At 49.5% G+C, this 17446-nt stretch overlaps 6 protein-coding genes and 1 non-coding gene across 7 annotated transcripts; 4 read left to right on the forward strand and 3 right to left on the reverse strand.

Annotated features, from left to right (window-relative positions):
* The first annotated feature begins 1746 nt into the window (after positions 1–1746).
* On the forward strand, positions 1747–4209 carry BCR38DRAFT_492682 (uncharacterized protein). Its single transcript, XM_040864698.1, has one exon. The coding sequence runs from the start codon at positions 1987–1989 to the stop codon at positions 3868–3870; it is 1884 nt and encodes a 627-aa protein (XP_040721057.1). The 5' UTR covers positions 1747–1986; the 3' UTR covers positions 3871–4209.
* A 504-nt stretch (positions 4210–4713) lies between these two features.
* Positions 4714–5789, forward strand: BCR38DRAFT_10810 (uncharacterized protein). The gene is made up of 4 exons (XM_040853349.1): positions 4714–5196; positions 5271–5331; positions 5388–5535; positions 5593–5789. The coding sequence occupies exons 1-4, from the start codon at positions 4911–4913 to the stop codon at positions 5659–5661; spliced, it is 564 nt and encodes a 187-aa protein (XP_040721058.1). The 5' UTR covers positions 4714–4910; the 3' UTR covers positions 5662–5789.
* A 436-nt stretch (positions 5790–6225) lies between these two features.
* On the reverse strand, positions 6226–7275 carry BCR38DRAFT_479957 (uncharacterized protein; the record flags this gene model as incomplete). Its single annotated transcript, XM_040863223.1, has 1 exon — positions 6226–7275. The coding sequence occupies one exon, from the start codon at positions 7273–7275 to the stop codon at positions 6226–6228; it is 1050 nt and encodes a 349-aa protein (XP_040721059.1).
* A 286-nt stretch (positions 7276–7561) lies between these two features.
* On the reverse strand, positions 7562–9375 carry BCR38DRAFT_416916 (uncharacterized protein). Its single transcript, XM_040859135.1, has one exon. The coding sequence runs from the start codon at positions 9216–9218 to the stop codon at positions 7701–7703; it is 1518 nt and encodes a 505-aa protein (XP_040721060.1). The 5' UTR covers positions 9219–9375; the 3' UTR covers positions 7562–7700.
* Positions 9376–9529: 154 nt separating this feature from the next.
* On the forward strand, positions 9530–9640 carry BCR38DRAFT_t15. The gene has a single exon. It is a non-coding gene; the product is annotated as a tRNA-Leu (tRNA).
* A 347-nt stretch (positions 9641–9987) lies between these two features.
* BCR38DRAFT_479959 (DEAD/DEAH box helicase) lies at positions 9988–11247 on the forward strand (the record flags this gene model as incomplete). Its single annotated transcript, XM_040863224.1, has 2 exons — positions 9988–11134; positions 11189–11247. The coding sequence occupies 2 exons, from the start codon at positions 9988–9990 to the stop codon at positions 11245–11247; spliced, it is 1206 nt and encodes a 401-aa protein (XP_040721061.1).
* A 354-nt stretch (positions 11248–11601) lies between these two features.
* Positions 11602–13350, reverse strand: BCR38DRAFT_10867 (uncharacterized protein). Its single transcript, XM_040853355.1, has 4 exons — positions 12866–13350; positions 12745–12812; positions 12306–12679; positions 11602–12254 (listed from the first exon to the last, which is right to left on the reverse strand). Exons 1-4 carry the CDS (start codon positions 13074–13076, stop codon positions 11687–11689), a joined length of 1221 nt encoding a protein of 406 aa, XP_040721062.1. The 5' UTR covers positions 13077–13350; the 3' UTR covers positions 11602–11686.
* Between the last annotated feature and the right edge of the window lie 4096 nt (positions 13351–17446).

The raw sequence follows: 17446 nt of genomic DNA on the forward strand, positions 1-17446 counted from the left end.
GTAGAACCAGCGTTGAAGGAGTCCGGAGTTCGCAGAAGAGCCTCCTCTTCCCCATTAGGCTGCACCGGCTCTACTTCGCCAAAGTCGTAGAATTCGCGGCTAGTCTAACGACGTTCTCTGCCTGACACGCAAAGATATCGATACTGGATGCCATATTGATGCACGAGAGCTCCTAACGTCTGAGTCGCCTGACTTAGTTGCTCCTGAGACCTGCCAGGTATTCAAATCGGTGGTAAGAAATACTTGCGACTTTCGGTAAGCTCCACTCTCATTCTCCGAGGCTCAGTTTTAGGTTAGAAAGATTCGAGATCAGTGTGAGATGTATCCAAATACATACTGGTAGATATATAATAAAGATGACATATTAAAAGGAGCCTTGCTTACCTTCGATTAGATATATGAACCGTCCCCCGCATTTCGTCAATCTGCGCATCAAGGCTGTAGGGGTTACGAAGTTTCTGTTCTATTTATCTCCAAGCTAACAGCGCTGCTTTCACTGTCGAGAACGTACTAAATAGCTCTTGCCGAGCATGAGTGTTGGGAACTCCAAGAAAAATGATAATATAGTTTTCATAGTAGGAAATAGTGGACCCGAGGGGACGCGGCAATTACGATCAAAGACCCTGAGTATTTCTTGTTGGTGGCCACTGAATTTGACCTGAGATACACATGAAGGTCAAAAGTTGCATAGTCAAAATATCAGCCCAAGGAATAGGAGACTCGGAGTCTAGAAAAGGCCAAGCATGTTATCCCAGGTTATCCCAGGAGTCTCGGGAGAACAGAAGAAAGCCATGCATTTAATTGTCAGGAACGGCTAGACCGCAAGACCATAGTACAGAGAGAAGGGGAGAAACAGGCGTTACTGCTGTTTATCATCAGGCAGTCACTGGTGGTCACGGGTGGGTATGCCCAGAATAGTTTGTTGATCTCTGAGCTTCCCTTCTTCCTCCTCCGAAACACTTTCCTTACACAGAAAGCCAAATCCTTATTCCTAATTGCTATGCCCGAATTCCTCGAGCTCAACGATATCCCAAGACTTCCATAACATTCTGCCCCCTGAAAGAGAAGCGTTTGATCCACGAGTAATGAGTGGAACTTTGACGATCGTCATAGAGTGGGAGTACGACTGTCCGTACTGGTGTCCGAATCAACAAACTCAATTATGGGGTGAGGCGCAGATATAATTGCTGCAGAAACCGCCGCACAAAAACCGGTTCTAGAGACTTGTATCAGATAAATAGTGTTATACAATTAATTAGACTTTAGTGAGTTAGTAAGTCCCAGCGACTTTTAGGGGATGCAAGAGTTAGTGTAGGCCCGTATGCGCTCCTGTCTACAAGAGTTGATCCGTCTGACCACTCATATTCCACCTATTCGGTAGGTGCAACGAGAAATACAAAATACGAACCAGTGCACTTGTATACTTCACCCATCCTGATGCTAAGCGGTAGTATCAAACCTAGCCACACCAAGCCCCTCTGCGTCCGACAGAAAACGCCAAAACTAACGAATAGGGGGTTGGTATTATACGCGAATTTGGCGAAGACTCGAATGAACAACATTTCCCCATCGGGATGAGGAATTAGTGTAACATAAACTAACTCTTTGAGAGCCCGGAATAAATTCAGCATAATGATACGCAATGCTGTGCTGAGGGGCTCATGCTATGCCGAGGTTCGGCGAACAGAATGCGGAGAAGATGCTGGCCCCAAGGTTCAATGGCATCATCGCCATCTCATAGTTTGGCTTGATGAATAACTTCAACTGACGTTTAGAATCTAATTATTCGTGTGATAGAGTTGCAAAACCCTCCCGAACCATCCGGAGATAGGTGAATCATCCGTCGATTAAAGAGCCAAATATAGAGCTCAGGGACCGTATAAGCCACGACACAGAAGTCGCAGTCCCGCATTGTTACCCAAATCAAGTCTCTTTCTCGAACCCAGCACATCCCCTACTGCCACGGAGCCAAAGTTTTCCACGACGATGGAACCTAAACGCCCTATTCGGATTGCCAACTGTTCCGGCGCAGCCACTGATCCAGGGGATATCATGTTAACGCAAGCCACTGCCGGCCCCGTGGATGTCATAATAGGCGACTACCTTGCAGAAGCAAATCTAGCCCAATACGCTGAGGCATTTGGAGCAGGCCAGCATCCTGGCTACGTAGCCTCGGCTTGGGACGGTCTGCACAAGTCCCTAGCCGCCATCAACAAGAAAAGGATCAAAGTCATCATCAATGGAGGAGCCCTGAATCCACAGGGGCTTGCTCGGGATACACATAATATAGTGCAAAACAAAGGGTATGACCTGAAAGTGGCATATGTGGATGGCGACGATCTGTTGCCCAGAGTACACGAGCACATAAAGCCCGACGAGAACGGGCGGCTGCCTCATTTGGACGGACAGAATGAGCAGGTTCAACTTACTAAGGATGCGGAAAACTTTCTCAACGACCCAAACAAGAAGATTGTGGCTGCGAATGCGTACCTGGGCTGCAGGGCCATTCGACGAGGTCTCGATGAGGGGGCGGATATCATCATCTGTGGCCGAGTAGCAGATGCCTCCCCGGTCATGGGTGCGGCGGCGTGGTGGCACGGATGGAAAGAGGACGACTGGGATGAACTGGCTGGCTCCCTCGTAGCCGGACATCTCATCGAGTGTTCTACCTACGGCACCGGTGCCAACTTCGCGGGTTTTGATCAGTACGAGATCAAAGAGTTGCTGAAGTTGGGATGTCCCATCGCCGAGGTAGCAGCTAACGGCGAGTGCATAATCACGAAACATGACTCCTTGAATGGTATCGTGACTGAAGAGGTAGTGAAGTGCCAGTTGCTGTATGAGTTACAGGGGAACATCTACCTCAATAGCGACGTCAAAGCGGATCTCACCAAGGTGCGTGTGAAGCAGGTGTCTGACACACGTGTCCACGTCTCAGGGGCGAAGGGTTATCCCCCACCCCCGACGACCAAGCTAGCTGTCTTCTACAAAGGAGGTTTTCAGGGCGAACTGACCGTCAACGCTACGGGGTATGCGACGGATCGGAAGTATGACCTACAAGAAGCCCAACTGCGCACACAGCTCGAGGAATGGAAACTCACGGATAAGATCAGCTTGCTTGAATTCCAGCGAGTGGGCATTCCGCAGGAAAATCCGCGGAGCCAGCTCAAGGCGACGACTTATATGCGCATTTTCGTGCAGGCGCCCCTGGCCAAGACAGTGAGCTTGACCTTGAAGGCTTTCATGTATACCTTCATGCAGCACTTCCCAGGCTTTGCCTGTACGCTCGACTGGCGACTGATGCAGCCATTGGCTTTTCTGGGGTATTTCCCTGCGCTAATTGAACAGAGTCGACTACAGGAGGCCGTCAACCTATTGGGTAGCAACGATAAAGTCGAGAAAAGGATCCAGGTCAGCCCACCGAAAGTAACGGAAGAGCTGCAGCCAAGGGAGAATTACGACCCCGCATCACCCCAGAATTTGGATGCTTTTGGACTGACAAAGATGGTGCCACTTGGTGACGTGGTACTCGGTAGGTCGGGTGACAAGGGGGCGAATGTGAATGTCGGTTTTACGCCGAGGGCGCACTTGGATAACGATGACACGTGGGAATGGTTGCGAAGCTACTTGACGAGGTTGCGTATTAAGGAGATGATGGGAGAGGATTGGAGGGATTGGTTTCACGTGGAAAGGGTTGAGTTCCCGGGTATCAGGGCGGTGCATTTTGTCATTTATGGTGCTCTAGGACGGGGAGTAAGCAGTTCCGCCAGGCTGGACTGCTTGGGAAAGGGGTTTGCTGAGTTTTTGAGGTCTGTATATGTGCCGGCGCCCATTAAATTCCTTGTACCGGAGGCTATGAGCAAGTTGTGATTTGAGAACAGTATAGTTGGGGCTATACTCCCCTAGTGCCATGCAAACATCGACTCGCGGATTATACCTACCGTTTTTGCTGCGGGGACACCTGCAATTCGGCTGCTGAATCGGTTCTGAATGTCCCCAATTAGTTGTAATGTTGGTTTCCGATCTGTACTGACTCATATAGCAACGAATGATGACTGCTCCCATCGCTCCCACCCACCAATTGCATCAACGCACGCTATATCATTTAATATGCACTCTTCGAGCGCCTTAAACATGCGAAAAGCGTCGCAATATCAGTCCGGCAGCATATGATAAATGCGGAGCCCGAAATCGATTAGCCTCATGTAAGCCGCCTTGAAGAACATCCAACCTGCCTAGGCTGGTGGATATGCCCCATTCTTGACCAATTCGTGCCAGCCATCGTCTGTCACCCGCCTTTTTTTGGCTGGCTTATCGGCACCCATCCTCGCCGACGGGACTCAAAGGTGGATTATGATATCGATGCGATTTGATCAGTCGGATTCACCGTCTTCAACAGCACGCCTCGGAGGCTCCACCGTTCACGGCCATGCTCAGGAGCTACCGACTGCACAAGGCTACCAATGGAAGACGAATTCTGCCAGGCTAGGAGGAACACTGGGTCGTAGCACATGAGCCTTTTTGCCAATTTTTCGGGCCATGAACATGCGATCCGTGCCCACAGCTGCAGACGTGTCTCTCACCGTATGGCCTGTCCGGGGCAGATGGTCGTGCACTAGTGCAGGCGCCGGAAAGCGGGTATAGCGACCCACTTGAGAACCTATAGTCTAGCGGTGTAAAAGCTAATCCTGCCAAACATCCGACAGGCCGGTTTAGACGAGCGACCCAGCCTCCCAGGAATGAGGGTCTAAGATCTAGGCCTTCAGGTCTATATAAACATCTCTCCTCCGCCCTCCAATTGAAAGAGGTTCTTGTTGAAATTTCCAACCCCAAACACCCCAACAACGAAACCACCCTGATATTGCAGGCGGCTTCGCGGGTCCGAAGCAGCCGCCGCCATGATGTAAGACATGGGCCGGCTTTCAATGGCAGATGAATTAACAGGGGCCACGCCCGCCGTCAACAAGGCGGGTGGCGGTCTCCTGTTCCTCATCTTGTTTCTTCACGCCTTTACGTTTGGATTTGACGAATGTTACGAATTGTTTTTGCACCTCCCTATGGGACAGATTGTTCGAAAGCCCTTTCTTGCGCCTGCTGCGAGTATTTGGCATCGTTCAACCTCTCCAACCCACCACCGAAATGCATTTTCCTTGATGCACGACTCCATTGAATCCCCGGTCATCAACGTTGAACTTGGTATGTTGGATTTCCTCTCGACCCGCAATGCGTCGCTGGCCTGGACCAAAGGCTGACTTGATATTGCTGTATAGGTTCAGACGACTCGGTTGAACCTGAACGGGTATACACTGGCGATATGGGATATTTCCGCGCGTAAGTTCCACCAGGCCACCAGCAACAATATGAATGCGAAGCTGACCTTTCATCAGACTTAATGTCGACCTGGCATCCAAGTACCGCGGAGATCCCGGTTTCCACCAGTCCGCAACAGGATTGACAAGGTCGACTTCTACGTCAACCGTCGATGAAGGAAGTGGACGACACGACACCTTGTTCGAGTCGCCCTCTTCAGCCGGGGTGAGTCCATACCCTACACCCTAATTCCACTACACCTATCACTAACTCGAAGTGCAGGCATGTGCGTATCAGTCAGCACTACCGAGTCACGATGGGTTTACTATTCACCTGCCGTGTGGATTATAGCCCTTTGTGAGATCTACAAAGGATGCTCACCATAGCAGCATTCGTAGATTTGCCCATTGGCTCACCTTGAAATCGAGCACCTAGATGATGGAAGAGGGGACGATATAGATACCCCCTAGTACGACAGCTGGACAACGACGAAAGGGGAGCATGTGGGCACATGGTCCTGTTTGATTGATCGCGCTTATTTGAAGTGTGACGAAGGGGAAAAGGGACCTTGATGGTTCCGATCAACAAGGTTTGGCTTTTTGGCGGATGGCGGATGAGGCGAACGATACCAACTATATTCATAGCACCAAGATATTTCTTTTGTCTCTCACTGACAGACTCTCTTTGACCTTGACGGATGTGACTGGAGCCAAAAGACGTGAATGTGCTTTAATTGTGTTTGCGGTATGGGATACGCTCTGGTGAGTCCGTGTACTTCCCTTGCTCAAGAAGTTTTCCCCCATCCAAACTCCAAACGAAGGGGGACGATATGTTCACAGTGAAATTCGCAATTCGCAATTCGCAATCTGACCAATCCTCAATGCTCCTTATCGCATCTAAGTTGATATCAAGGGCCTAATTCTGCGCATAGATCGCTTGGCGGGCCCGAATGTATTCCTGTTTCTCGGTCGCGTACTCAGGGAGCAGGACAGACAGAGGTGTGGCCTTGTCAGAAGCGGACGAGCACACATCAGGGTCCAGCGTTCGAATCTTTGCGCCCTTTGGAATCAGCAAGCCCTTCCCATCCGGAAGACCCTCGGACTCCAACCGATCCATAGCATCCTGCTCCTGAGCATTGGCAGCTTGACGCATTTTGGCCCAAAATGCTTCGTCGGACAGGGTCCATAGCTCCTCCTCCTCCACCCTTCGGCTGCGAATGAGCGACGCCATCAGTTTCGCCGTGCGTATGTACAAGTCCCCATGAGACGGGTTTCCCCACACATCTCGGTCACATGTCTGATACGACCGCGCTAGGATCAATGCTAGTTGTGCGTCTTGAAGCACAAGAAAGCGATCTGGGGAGGTGGCACTAGGGAAAGCTTTGAGAGACTCCAGAATGCGCCGACTATCTTCAAAAGACATCTTGCCCAAACCAACGCAATCGCGTAATCCATAGTCGAGCCTGTCGGCACAGAGGTGGGGTGCGGGCATTTCCACGAGCGGATACAGTTCCTCGTCCAAAGGTTTCAGATCCCCAAAGCCGTGTCTGGCGAGGATGTCCGGTATCTGTGTCGTTTTCACGTATCGGTCCTTGTGCTGCTCGTGGAAGCTGCCTTCTCCTGGCTTGCACAGCGCGAAATCCACGACGTGGGACATGGTGGTATGGCTAACGTCGTGAAGCAGTGCGGCGACCTGCTCATCTAAACCGGCGCCGACATATCGCACCAGAAGGAAAGCGCCGACAGAATGCTCAAATCGAGTGACCCTTGGCGTCAAGTTTAGCAGACCCGATATTCCGTGTTGGTGAACTCCGGCGAGGCGCGTGAGCGCGGGAGACCGGAGAAGCTCCACTAGTACCGGCTCTGAAACGGTGTGGCTGCCGTACAGTTGATCCTGGATGACGACTTGATCCGCAATTGAGAAGTCCACAGTCTGGAAATGACCTGCCTTGAAGGTAGACGTCATCGTGTGCACAGGAGGGCCGTCAGGATTCAAACCCAGCTTTGATTGGCGGGATGATGAGTTGGAAATTGCGCGTTTTGATGAAGTCGGCCCTGTGACCAACAACGAGCTGGATGATCTAAGCAAGGTGGGGGCCATACGGCCGTGTGGCCGATTTTACAGTGCTACTGGCTAAGGTTCTAGACAGTGTTATGTGAGCACACCCCATCAAAAACCTTGAATACGAAAACTCACCCGTGTTCGAGGTCTACTGATATTGCGCACGCACGGGAAATGATACAGAATATACAGGGGTACTTATGAATCTACACCGGGTACAGATTGTGCCGTTACAGTCTAGCTATATGATATATCATACAAGTCAGCCTCGGGACCTCGGGACGAGAGCTACGAACAGCGCGCAGTGCTGGGACACAGACCTGTGGTGTTCACAGGAGCCCTTGCTTCTTCAAGTCGTAGTAAACCTTCTCAGGCATGACATTGCCCTCGGCATCCTCCATCTGCACTACACTACCGTCATCAATCTTGCCACCCTTCTTATCCCGCTGTATCTTTTCCCACAGCTTCAGCGCTTCATCGATACGAATAATGTCCCTGAATAAGGACGTGTTTGTAATGCCAAGGCATTTCAGGCCATATATGTGCCTCGCCTCGTTGAAGTGCTTGTCGAATGCCCGTCGTCCCATATAGACGAAGTTTCCACAGACCTCACACGTGAACTCGACGCCCAGCCCATGGAGTTTGTACAACCAGAAGGGAATAGGTTTGCCATCCCATGCCAGTGGCAGCTTGAGCGGATTGTAAATCCTGTCATCGTCGTCCTCGTCTCCACCTTCTTCGTTTTCTACTGCCTGGGTGGTCGTTGTCGAGTAGAATAGGTTCTCCAATTCTTGATGACGCTCCCGCTCTGTCATGCCTTGTTTGCGTTCTATATTGTTTCTCGTGTCGCTGCGCTCCGTACTCATGGCGCTGGCGAGACGTTTGACCCTGTACTCGCGCTCGGCGATTGCGCGCTCCTTTAATCTCGTTGCTGACGGTCCTCTGCCATTGGATGCGCCATTTGCATCCCCGGATTCTTCTAATCTGTGCTTGCGCTCGGCTGCAGCCCTGACGTGTTTCTTTCCCTTTAGGTGCCCTTCGTACACATTCTGGTTCTTGAATTCCTTCTCGCAATCCTCGCACCAGACTGCTTCAGCCGTGCTGGGTTGTTGTGCTGTGCCTGCTGATGGCGCGCCTGCTTCCTCCAAATTCCAACCTTCCACTGCATCTTTCTCCCAAGCCGTCTCGAACTCCTTGTCGAAGCTTGCAAGCACCTTATCTACATTCTCTAGTGGTCTTGTTCTCCTCATAAATGACTCGAGATCCTGTGCGATTTGACCGACGTATCTGAAGTACTGATCTGTCATCTTCTCGCTCCTCTTCAAGCCACCAGCAATCGGTGAGAATTTGTCGAAGACGTCGAGGAATTGGAGATAGCTAAGTCTCTTCGCGTTGGACAGATTCAGGTACATCTCGTGGCAGGCATGCAGATCGAAGAAACGGCCGAAGGCCTCCTCGCCTGTGAACATAGAGTCCACTATGCTCAATTGCGCCGTCTCTCCCTCGGCGGGTTTCTTGGGGCGGTATGCGCGTTCTAGATTCTCGACGGGCTCGTTCGGGTACTTGGCGTGGAAGGCCTTGACATCGGACAGCTGCTTGTAGAACTCGTCCATAGGGTCCCCCGTCCCAATCTGCTGGATTTCGCGTGATCTTGTGCCGTCGACATCATGATATATCTCGAGGAGCTTCGAGGACTGGGCGGAGATGCGATCGAGGAACTGGGCGATCTGGTGGTCTTGAGCAAGCCGATCGCGAATGTGCTTGGGCTCTTCGCCAATGCGATCGGCAATTCCCTGCTCAAGACGCTCGAGATCCTCGTGGAGGAAACGTTGCTCTTCCAACAACATATTGGCGATTTAATTGGGTTGCTATTATGGTGGGATTTCCTGAAATGTGCAACCAGCGAGAGTCGTTTGAGCTCCCAGGTTCCTTGCGTCGAAGGTGAGGCTGAACTTCGAATTTGGGAAGGCTGGAATTATCCGTTGCTTGTCTTTCCAATCATAGCTAGGTTTGAGGCCCACAATTATGATGGATTCTCGCTGGACCGTGTTGGATACTGTGTTAGCTAGGAGTATGGAACGCAAAAAAGGCAAATCTCTCCATGCAGCAGACCAGGCAAAATGGGGACAACGATTCTCAGTCTCGCCAAATCTTATCAGGCAAGATGGCCGAGCGGTCTAAGGCGTCCGACTCAAGAGCAATCTTTCTGTTCTCAGAACAGGGTGTTCGGATCTCGAAAGGGGCGTGGGTTCAAATCCCACTCTTGTCATATATCTTTTTATCCGTTCCCCTATCTTTTGTTATCATTCTGACCATCATATACCCGGCTTGTTCCAATATCCTACAAAACAATAATGCCAGAATTTTGGGAAAGCCTGAAAGTACGAACGAAGTACGTTTGTGCTTCCTGTCGTGTGCATTGCATTTGCATCTTTCCAGGTGGGCCTACATTCGGATCAATCGCGGGGCAAGCACAAGCGTGCTACAGCTCCTGCTCCACCAATTTTTGCTAGAAAGCTTCAGCCTTACTTTGGCAACTTCCATGTTAAAGTCTTGCGAATGCGTCTTCGAGATATCTTCCACAATCGCAACACCATTGACAGGTCGACCGCAATCATGGCTGAAGGAGGCGGTATCGATCGTCGCGCCGACGAGAAGATGGAGTTCTCCACTTCCAAGGAGGTCACCGTTCATCCCACCTTCGAGTCCATGTCGCTGAAGGAGAACCTTCTTCGCGGTATCTACGCCTACGGCTATGAGTCGCCCTCTGCCGTTCAATCGCGAGCCATCGTACAGGTCTGCAAGGGTCGCGACACCATTGCCCAAGCTCAGTCTGGTACAGGAAAGACGGCCACCTTTTCTATTTCGATGCTGCAAGTCATCGATACAGCTGTTCGTGAGACTCAGGCCCTCGTCCTGTCGCCAACGCGTGAACTGGCTACCCAAATTCAGTCCGTTGTCATGGCTCTTGGAGACTACATGAATGTCCAATGTCATGCTTGTATCGGCGGCACCAACGTCGGTGAGGACATTCGAAAGCTCGACTACGGCCAACACATTGTGTCCGGCACCCCTGGTCGCGTTGCCGATATGATTCGCCGCCGTCATCTCCGTACCCGTCACATTAAGATGCTGGTTCTGGATGAAGCCGATGAGCTGCTGAACCAGGGATTCCGCGAACAGATTTACGACGTTTACCGATACCTGCCTCCGGCCACCCAAGTCGTCGTCGTTTCCGCTACCCTCCCATACGATGTCCTCGACATGACGACCAAATTCATGACCGATCCGGTCCGTATCCTTGTCAAGCGTGACGAGCTGACCCTCGAGGGCCTCAAGCAATACTTCATTGCTGTTGAGAAGGAGGACTGGAAGTTCGACACCCTCTGTGATCTATACGACACTCTTACAATTACACAAGCCGTCATCTTCTGCAACACACGACGCAAGGTCGATTGGTTAACCGACAAGATGCGGGAGGCCAACTTCACCGTCAGCAGTATGCATGGAGATATGCCTCAAAAGGAGAGAGATAGTATTATGCAGGACTTCAGACAAGGCAACAGCAGAGTTCTAATCTCGACTGATGTGTGGGCGCGTGGTATCGACGTACAACAGGTCAGCTTGGTCATCAACTACGACCTTCCAAGCAACCGAGAGAACTATATTCATCGGATCGGTCGCAGTGGCCGGTTCGGCCGAAAGGGTGTTGCCATCAACTTTGTTACTAGCGAGGATGTGCGCATTCTTCGCGACATTGAATGTAAGTTAAGATTCTCTTCGACATGATATCAACACGATGTGCTAACTATGTCAGTGTACTATTCAACCCAGATCGACGAGATGCCGATGAACGTTGCGGACTTGATTTCATGATTGGTTAATTTCCGTTCGACAATATGCGCCACCGATGCTTTCCCGCATCTGTCAGCCCTTGGCGTCAAGAGACAATGGGGAACATGGACCGTGGGAGGAAATGGGGAATGTTTGTTGAGAGTGGGTTTTCAGAGTCTGTTGCTCTTGGAAGGTCAAGCTAATTCTTGCAATACTAGAATTGTAAACTAGAATGTCAACACCGATGAGTGATGAACGATCCGTCAAGGTCCACGAGGCTTCACAATTAAAAAGAACACACGTTTTATGCATTTCATTGTTGGATAGACTCGTTTCCAGTGGAGGCTTCTGACTGACTCCGGGAGCCACTCCTATTTGGACCAAATGCGCAAATACGATTCAAACAGTAGTTGCCATCCGCTACCTAATCTCAACTCCTTTTTGACTCCAAACTCCACTTAAGCATATGTGCATTGGCGTGTCACCATACCCTCACCGAGTCATCGCTCTGATCACTGCTACTCAATGCGCTTATCCTTGCCAGGGGCAATCTACGGTTCTTCTCCGCCTCTCTTATGTCGGCTTGCAATGATTTTGGAGGCAAGGTGAGAATTAGTGTAGGATGTGGAGTATACCCAAAATGACTGCTTGCACTGTCACAACGGCCCAATCCTACCAACGTGTCATCGCTCGCCGTGTCATGATTTCTGCCCATGGAACCCGAACGAGGTGACCGAGTGCCTGTCATTGGTCGTGAAGACTGGTCGTACATGTCTACATAGTGGCCCTCTTGCAGCGGCCTTATTCGGAGACCCCCGATGGTCATTGGGTGATCTCTTTGTGCAGTTTCTCCGTCTAGCATCAAATGTTGTTTCGGCGGGAAGACCTTGTGATAAAGGGGCTTGAGGGTGACGAGACTCGCGCAGACAATAGCCGTGTTGAGCTCAACGCAAGTCCACTCCGCGAGAGGCGTGTTGTCGTAAGTATAGTCGACGGATCCAGCCAGTTGGGTCAGCCAAATGACTCGGAAGATCGAGATGAGACATATACTGTTATCAAGTAAGTCTAGCTGGATTGTGGTCGGTTTGGTGGATACTCACAAAAAGCCTATGGCGAAGACGCCCAATAGCTCCCACTTCTGTCTCATCGGCATCCTCAACCCGATGAGCACGGGCATGGGTAACAAGAATATCAAAAAGTCCGTCCCGATGAGGAACCCGGTATTGTACCACCACACACCCGTTGGGTGACAATAACCCTCAGTGTCCAAATCCCAATACTTGTTTAACGGGATACACGCTGTCATCGATGTTACGAAGATACTGGCGCCTCCAATGGTAACCAAGATGAGCATGGCCCACGCTCCGCGTCGGAAGTTCTCATATGACGTGAGCACACGGATATACAGCAGGAGAATCGAGATTTTGGTTGAGGTGAAGGACACAATGTACAAGATCATGGTCCACCACACCGCCTGTAGACGATCAGCAAACTGGACTGAGTGCGGCTCCAGGCTTGAAGGGAGGGTCTAATACGCACGCGTAAGAAAAAGGATAATTCCTGGGGTGTTACCGTGTCGAGGTGCTGTCCTAGTGCCCAATATGCCTCTGTTCGCTATGGTCAGCATCTGTTGTCCGCTATGCCCGCTTTCTTCACCCACGTTTCCAGGTTCCGATTGAAGAGCCTAGAGCAAACACCCAGGCTACCAGTATAAACCAGTCCTCTGCTCCCAATGCGTGAATAATTCTGCATCGCGTGTAGAAGCGCAGAGCCACAACGACTGCCGAAATGACAAGTGTGAGAATGGCGCATGATATTACTCTGGCATCCAAAGAATCTGAATCTGCGGACGGCGACGAAGCTAAAGGCATCGTGTCGGTTGCTCTCGTTTTTATTCTCCTCGTGGTCGTGTGTAATTATTATTGGACTGGAGTGAACATGGTGGTATTATCACGGCGACATGGATGAGATTAATGAGGTGCAAACTGCCCATCGGCAAGCATATAAAGATCCAATGGACGCGTATAAATACGAACATACTCTGTAGCATAGCTCTTCGGTCAGCAGTTTGTCTGCTCTCCTTCGAATATCTAAAGCCGTCATGACGACGGCGGCACCTTGGGTCCGTCCACACGCCTGCCGTGTTGCCAAACCAAGCTTGCGACATGTGGCATTCCTCGCGCGAATTTGACGTGACCCACGTCTGGCCTGTCATACTTATGAACGCCTTTGACTCGCTAGAATACGAATTTGGTGGCTATAAGCATCTGGACGTCCGCCATCGCTCTTGCCACTAAGATTCGGGGTCGGCGTAGCGCACACGAGCTCGCTAGAACTCCCCTTTTTCGGGTTTAAACAGGTGGGCCGTCCAGATTCCGGATACGCACGTAGGTGACATTCAGGCTATGCAGGCTAGTGAAAAGTTAGTGAAAAGAAACGTTCGAAAACTTCCATACATACGGCCCAAGAGATGGCTATTGGACAGGCCAGTTTCATTGCCTGGCTGCCTTGTCAAGTTAAACTCAATATCAACTGCCATGGGATCTCCTAGCTTAGCTACGGTATTTACCTGGACTGTATCATGGCTCAGACGACCACAAACATTTGACCTTCTCTACATGGATTGGCAAGTTAGCAAGAGGACTCTCGGCTCAACGGCAAGAGAGCGTCTGTGTCCTTCGGAAGAGATACGCCATACGAGGACCACAAAATCAAAATCCACTTTCGACTAGAGCCTAGTTGCCGCAGGATGGACTCGGACCTTTTGAACCCCATGCGCGGCTGTGGCTGGGCTTCCAAGATCAGGAGACCTGCGATTGCAATCTGACATCACCACATACCGTTTGATCCGAGATTGATAAGTAAGACAACGAGAGAGTTGCGCGATCAGAGAGTCCTGTGGCTGCAGTATTCCAGATCTTGAGATTGATAGCCCCTCTACCCAGAGAAGAGCCACCAAACGTCAATCGCCACTCATCTACTTCCATTCGCCTTCTAGAAGCGTACCAGGGTGTTCCAGCATTTCAGTTTTCAACCCGTTTGGACTTCGCCGCCTTTTGTGATCGATATCGCAGTCTCTTTTTCTATTATGTGTCCTTGCTATCCCTCCTTCAACTGGATGCTATGTTAAAAAGGCTCGAGGTCACTATGAAGTATCTACGATTGAAGAAAGTTGTGAGACGTGTCGGGAGAGGCTAGCTGAGCAGAAGCCACGTGCGCACGATGTCCTTTTACTAGCATTCCTGGAGATAGGGTTTACGACGAGCCCCAACTGAAATGCTTATTGGTGACCAGGTCATTTCTAGGATACTAAATATCTTGGCTAGTAATACTTATTTCAAACTAAAGTAGCGACACGGCGGGCACGGAAAGGTAAAACGAGAGAAATATGGACTGGAAATAGAGTCATGGAGTCTTGCCTTTAGAGATTCATGTTTAGATGATGAGAATCCATGTTTAAAGCCCGCTGTGGATGTCCCTCAAAATATTGGCTATTCAATTTTAATAAGTACGAACACATAAGCGGGGATACCTATGATGGTATTGTACGGTGTCTCGCCTGCGCTCATCGCCGAGCCTGGTGTAGTCTAGAGGCATCGAGACTGTAGACGTTCGAAATGCCCTCGCACTTGCATACTGTGTGGGCGCATCTACGGACTGCCCTATGGCACTGTCTCGGTTTTGTACTGATAGTGGCTGGTATGTCTAGACCGAGTTTGCATGTCTATTTTAGCCTCGAAGTATTGCGTTGCCGTTTTCTCGGGCTATTGATTACACCGATATGTCCATCTGGGACTAGAAGCATAGTATCAGAGATAGTACTGAGAAGGCAAGGTAGAAATTGATAAAACGAGTAGGTTAAATAAGTGACAATGCCTTAGAAGGCTAATGATATTTCTCCTTATACTGAGCACCAAATTTATATGAAGGCCAAAAAAAGATGTTTTTTTTTCTTTCTTTATGATGGTTACTTCTGGTTTGAAGCGGGGTTTTGTAGCCCTACGCTTGGCCGTACCTTCCCATCTGGTAATGGTAATCGAAATGTTGACTGTAGTTGATTTACCTACATTATGGTTAGAAATAGAATAAATGAGTGACTGCCTGCTGTATTGATTCTATGAAGACGACCTACAGTTAAATAGACTGCAAATATGACCTTGAGGGCCAAATCATTATGTCTTGATCATACAAGCCAATTGAGGCCTTTTGAGGATGATCGTGAAGGTTTGACCCCATAACCATAACCTTAACAATTATTCATAGCAATAAGCTTGTGACCTCACCAAAACATCAACGACTACACTTATACAGAGCTTCACTATTTTTGAGGCGATTTACAAACAAACTATATACTCATATCGAAGAATCCAAGTGATTTTATTTCTATAATTTCATAAGATTCCGGCTACTCTGCGCGACAGAAAACTACTTCTAGAAAGTGGTGTATTTGCAGCCAGCCCCTGGATATCGCAATTGAACCTCCTCCCTTATTTTCTCCCGTATATATAGGATACCAGTACTTCAAGATGGACGCAATTGACGATAAGGTAGCCGATGCTTAGCTCGAAGTTAGAGACAATGAAATATCCGTACGTAAGGCTGCCGAGAAGCAGAGTGTCGTCCTGTCCGCCCTCTCCGCCCGGATAATGATAAGTATATCTTTGAACACGAAGATAGTACTGCTAGCTACTGTCAAATTATGACAAGAATACCCTACCCTAATAGATTGTACGAGAGAAATACTTAGGCTACTCCCCGACCTATAGTGATGCGAGTGCATAAGGGGGGTAAAGTGTCTATCAGGAAAGCTTGGTTACCTACCCAGCTAGCACCCTTGCAGCCTTTCTTATCTTATCTGTAGCTACCAGGTGATATTCCTTGGAGTCACGTATTATATAGTAACGTTAGACCTATAGTAGAATCGCTATACTACGAAAGGGAGGGTAATGCCATGAGACTATGCCCACTGTGGATCAATTCGGCTCTCTGGGCCCTGTCAGGTCTCAGTAGTGACTGTGTCCGATCCGAATGCTGCATATAACACATTCTGAGAGTGGCTGAGGTTTATTTCCTTTCTTCTCTATAAATGCAATAACCTACTTTCGGCCTGCACCTTACGAACCTAACACGTGCAGTGACTCCATCAGACAATCGATTCCTTCACCCGGAGATATCTACGAAGTTGTACGAAGTATACAAAAGATAAGAATCAACTCGTTCTAATATATTTACGCCTTAGGTAATAAAACAATAGTCCGATATTTGTTGGATTATGTCACAGCGCTGGCGATTACAGAGCCACAGAGTGCTGTATATAGCAGTTAGTGGGACCAAGTGTCAGTGATCCACTGGCATTCTAGATCGTTTGGTCTATTAGCTTAGGGGCTTGGTCCTCCCTTGTGACAGATTATGTCGCAGTGCTTGGCCATAACATAGCCACAGAGTGCTGTATACAGTAGTTACTAGGACCAATGTGTAAGAAACCTCTAATAGTCTAGCTGCGTAAACCACTAAAGAGTGTGTAAGGGTTTGTGCTAGTAAGTAAGTCCTGCTGCGGAGTCCTCAAGCAATAATATCGGGGTCTGACGTATGGAGTATAGGGCTCTGGGTAACTGAAGTATTCAAGTAGGGTAACTGGGAATAGAGTCGTCAAGGCAGTTTGCCTCACCAATGGGTTAGATTGATGCTTAGATTGATCACTGAAGTAGAGACTGTCTATCTATGAAATGCCTGGGAGTCCTGTCCCTTATATATCCGTCTCTCCTTCACTGATCCCCACTTGGATATGTTCTCTGCCAACATATCGATTGATTGATTGATTGAAATTTAACGTCTCATCACGTGAGACGTGCCGGGCGCAGTGCCGGCATGGTCTATGCTAGTCGAATCTATGTTACAGGGGACTGTCTTCATCTAACATTCCTGTTCAGTGTCTGCCAACATATCCTGTTGGTTGGATATGTAGTTGACCAACATATCCACCCCTGTAGGTCACGTGATCTGTCGGTCCTTTCCTTCCTCCGATGCGGGGTCCCGTGATCCTAGCGTCTGTATCCACCTGGCCTGTCGACGGGCCTGTAATGTTGGTTCAGGGCCGACGGTTCGTAACAACGTCATGGATTGTGCCAGGGTCACAGAGTGAACGACAGCAACATCTTTGACGAAAGACACCGACGAGAACTCATCTCATGCTGCGTCCATATTATTTCATAAGATTCATTATACATATAAGGTAAATCCA

This window comes from Pseudomassariella vexata, assembly GCF_002105095.1.
Source record: "Pseudomassariella vexata strain CBS 129021 chromosome Unknown BCR38scaffold_1, whole genome shotgun sequence".
NCBI classification, from domain to species: Eukaryota; Fungi; Ascomycota; class Sordariomycetes; order Amphisphaeriales; family Pseudomassariaceae; genus Pseudomassariella; species Pseudomassariella vexata.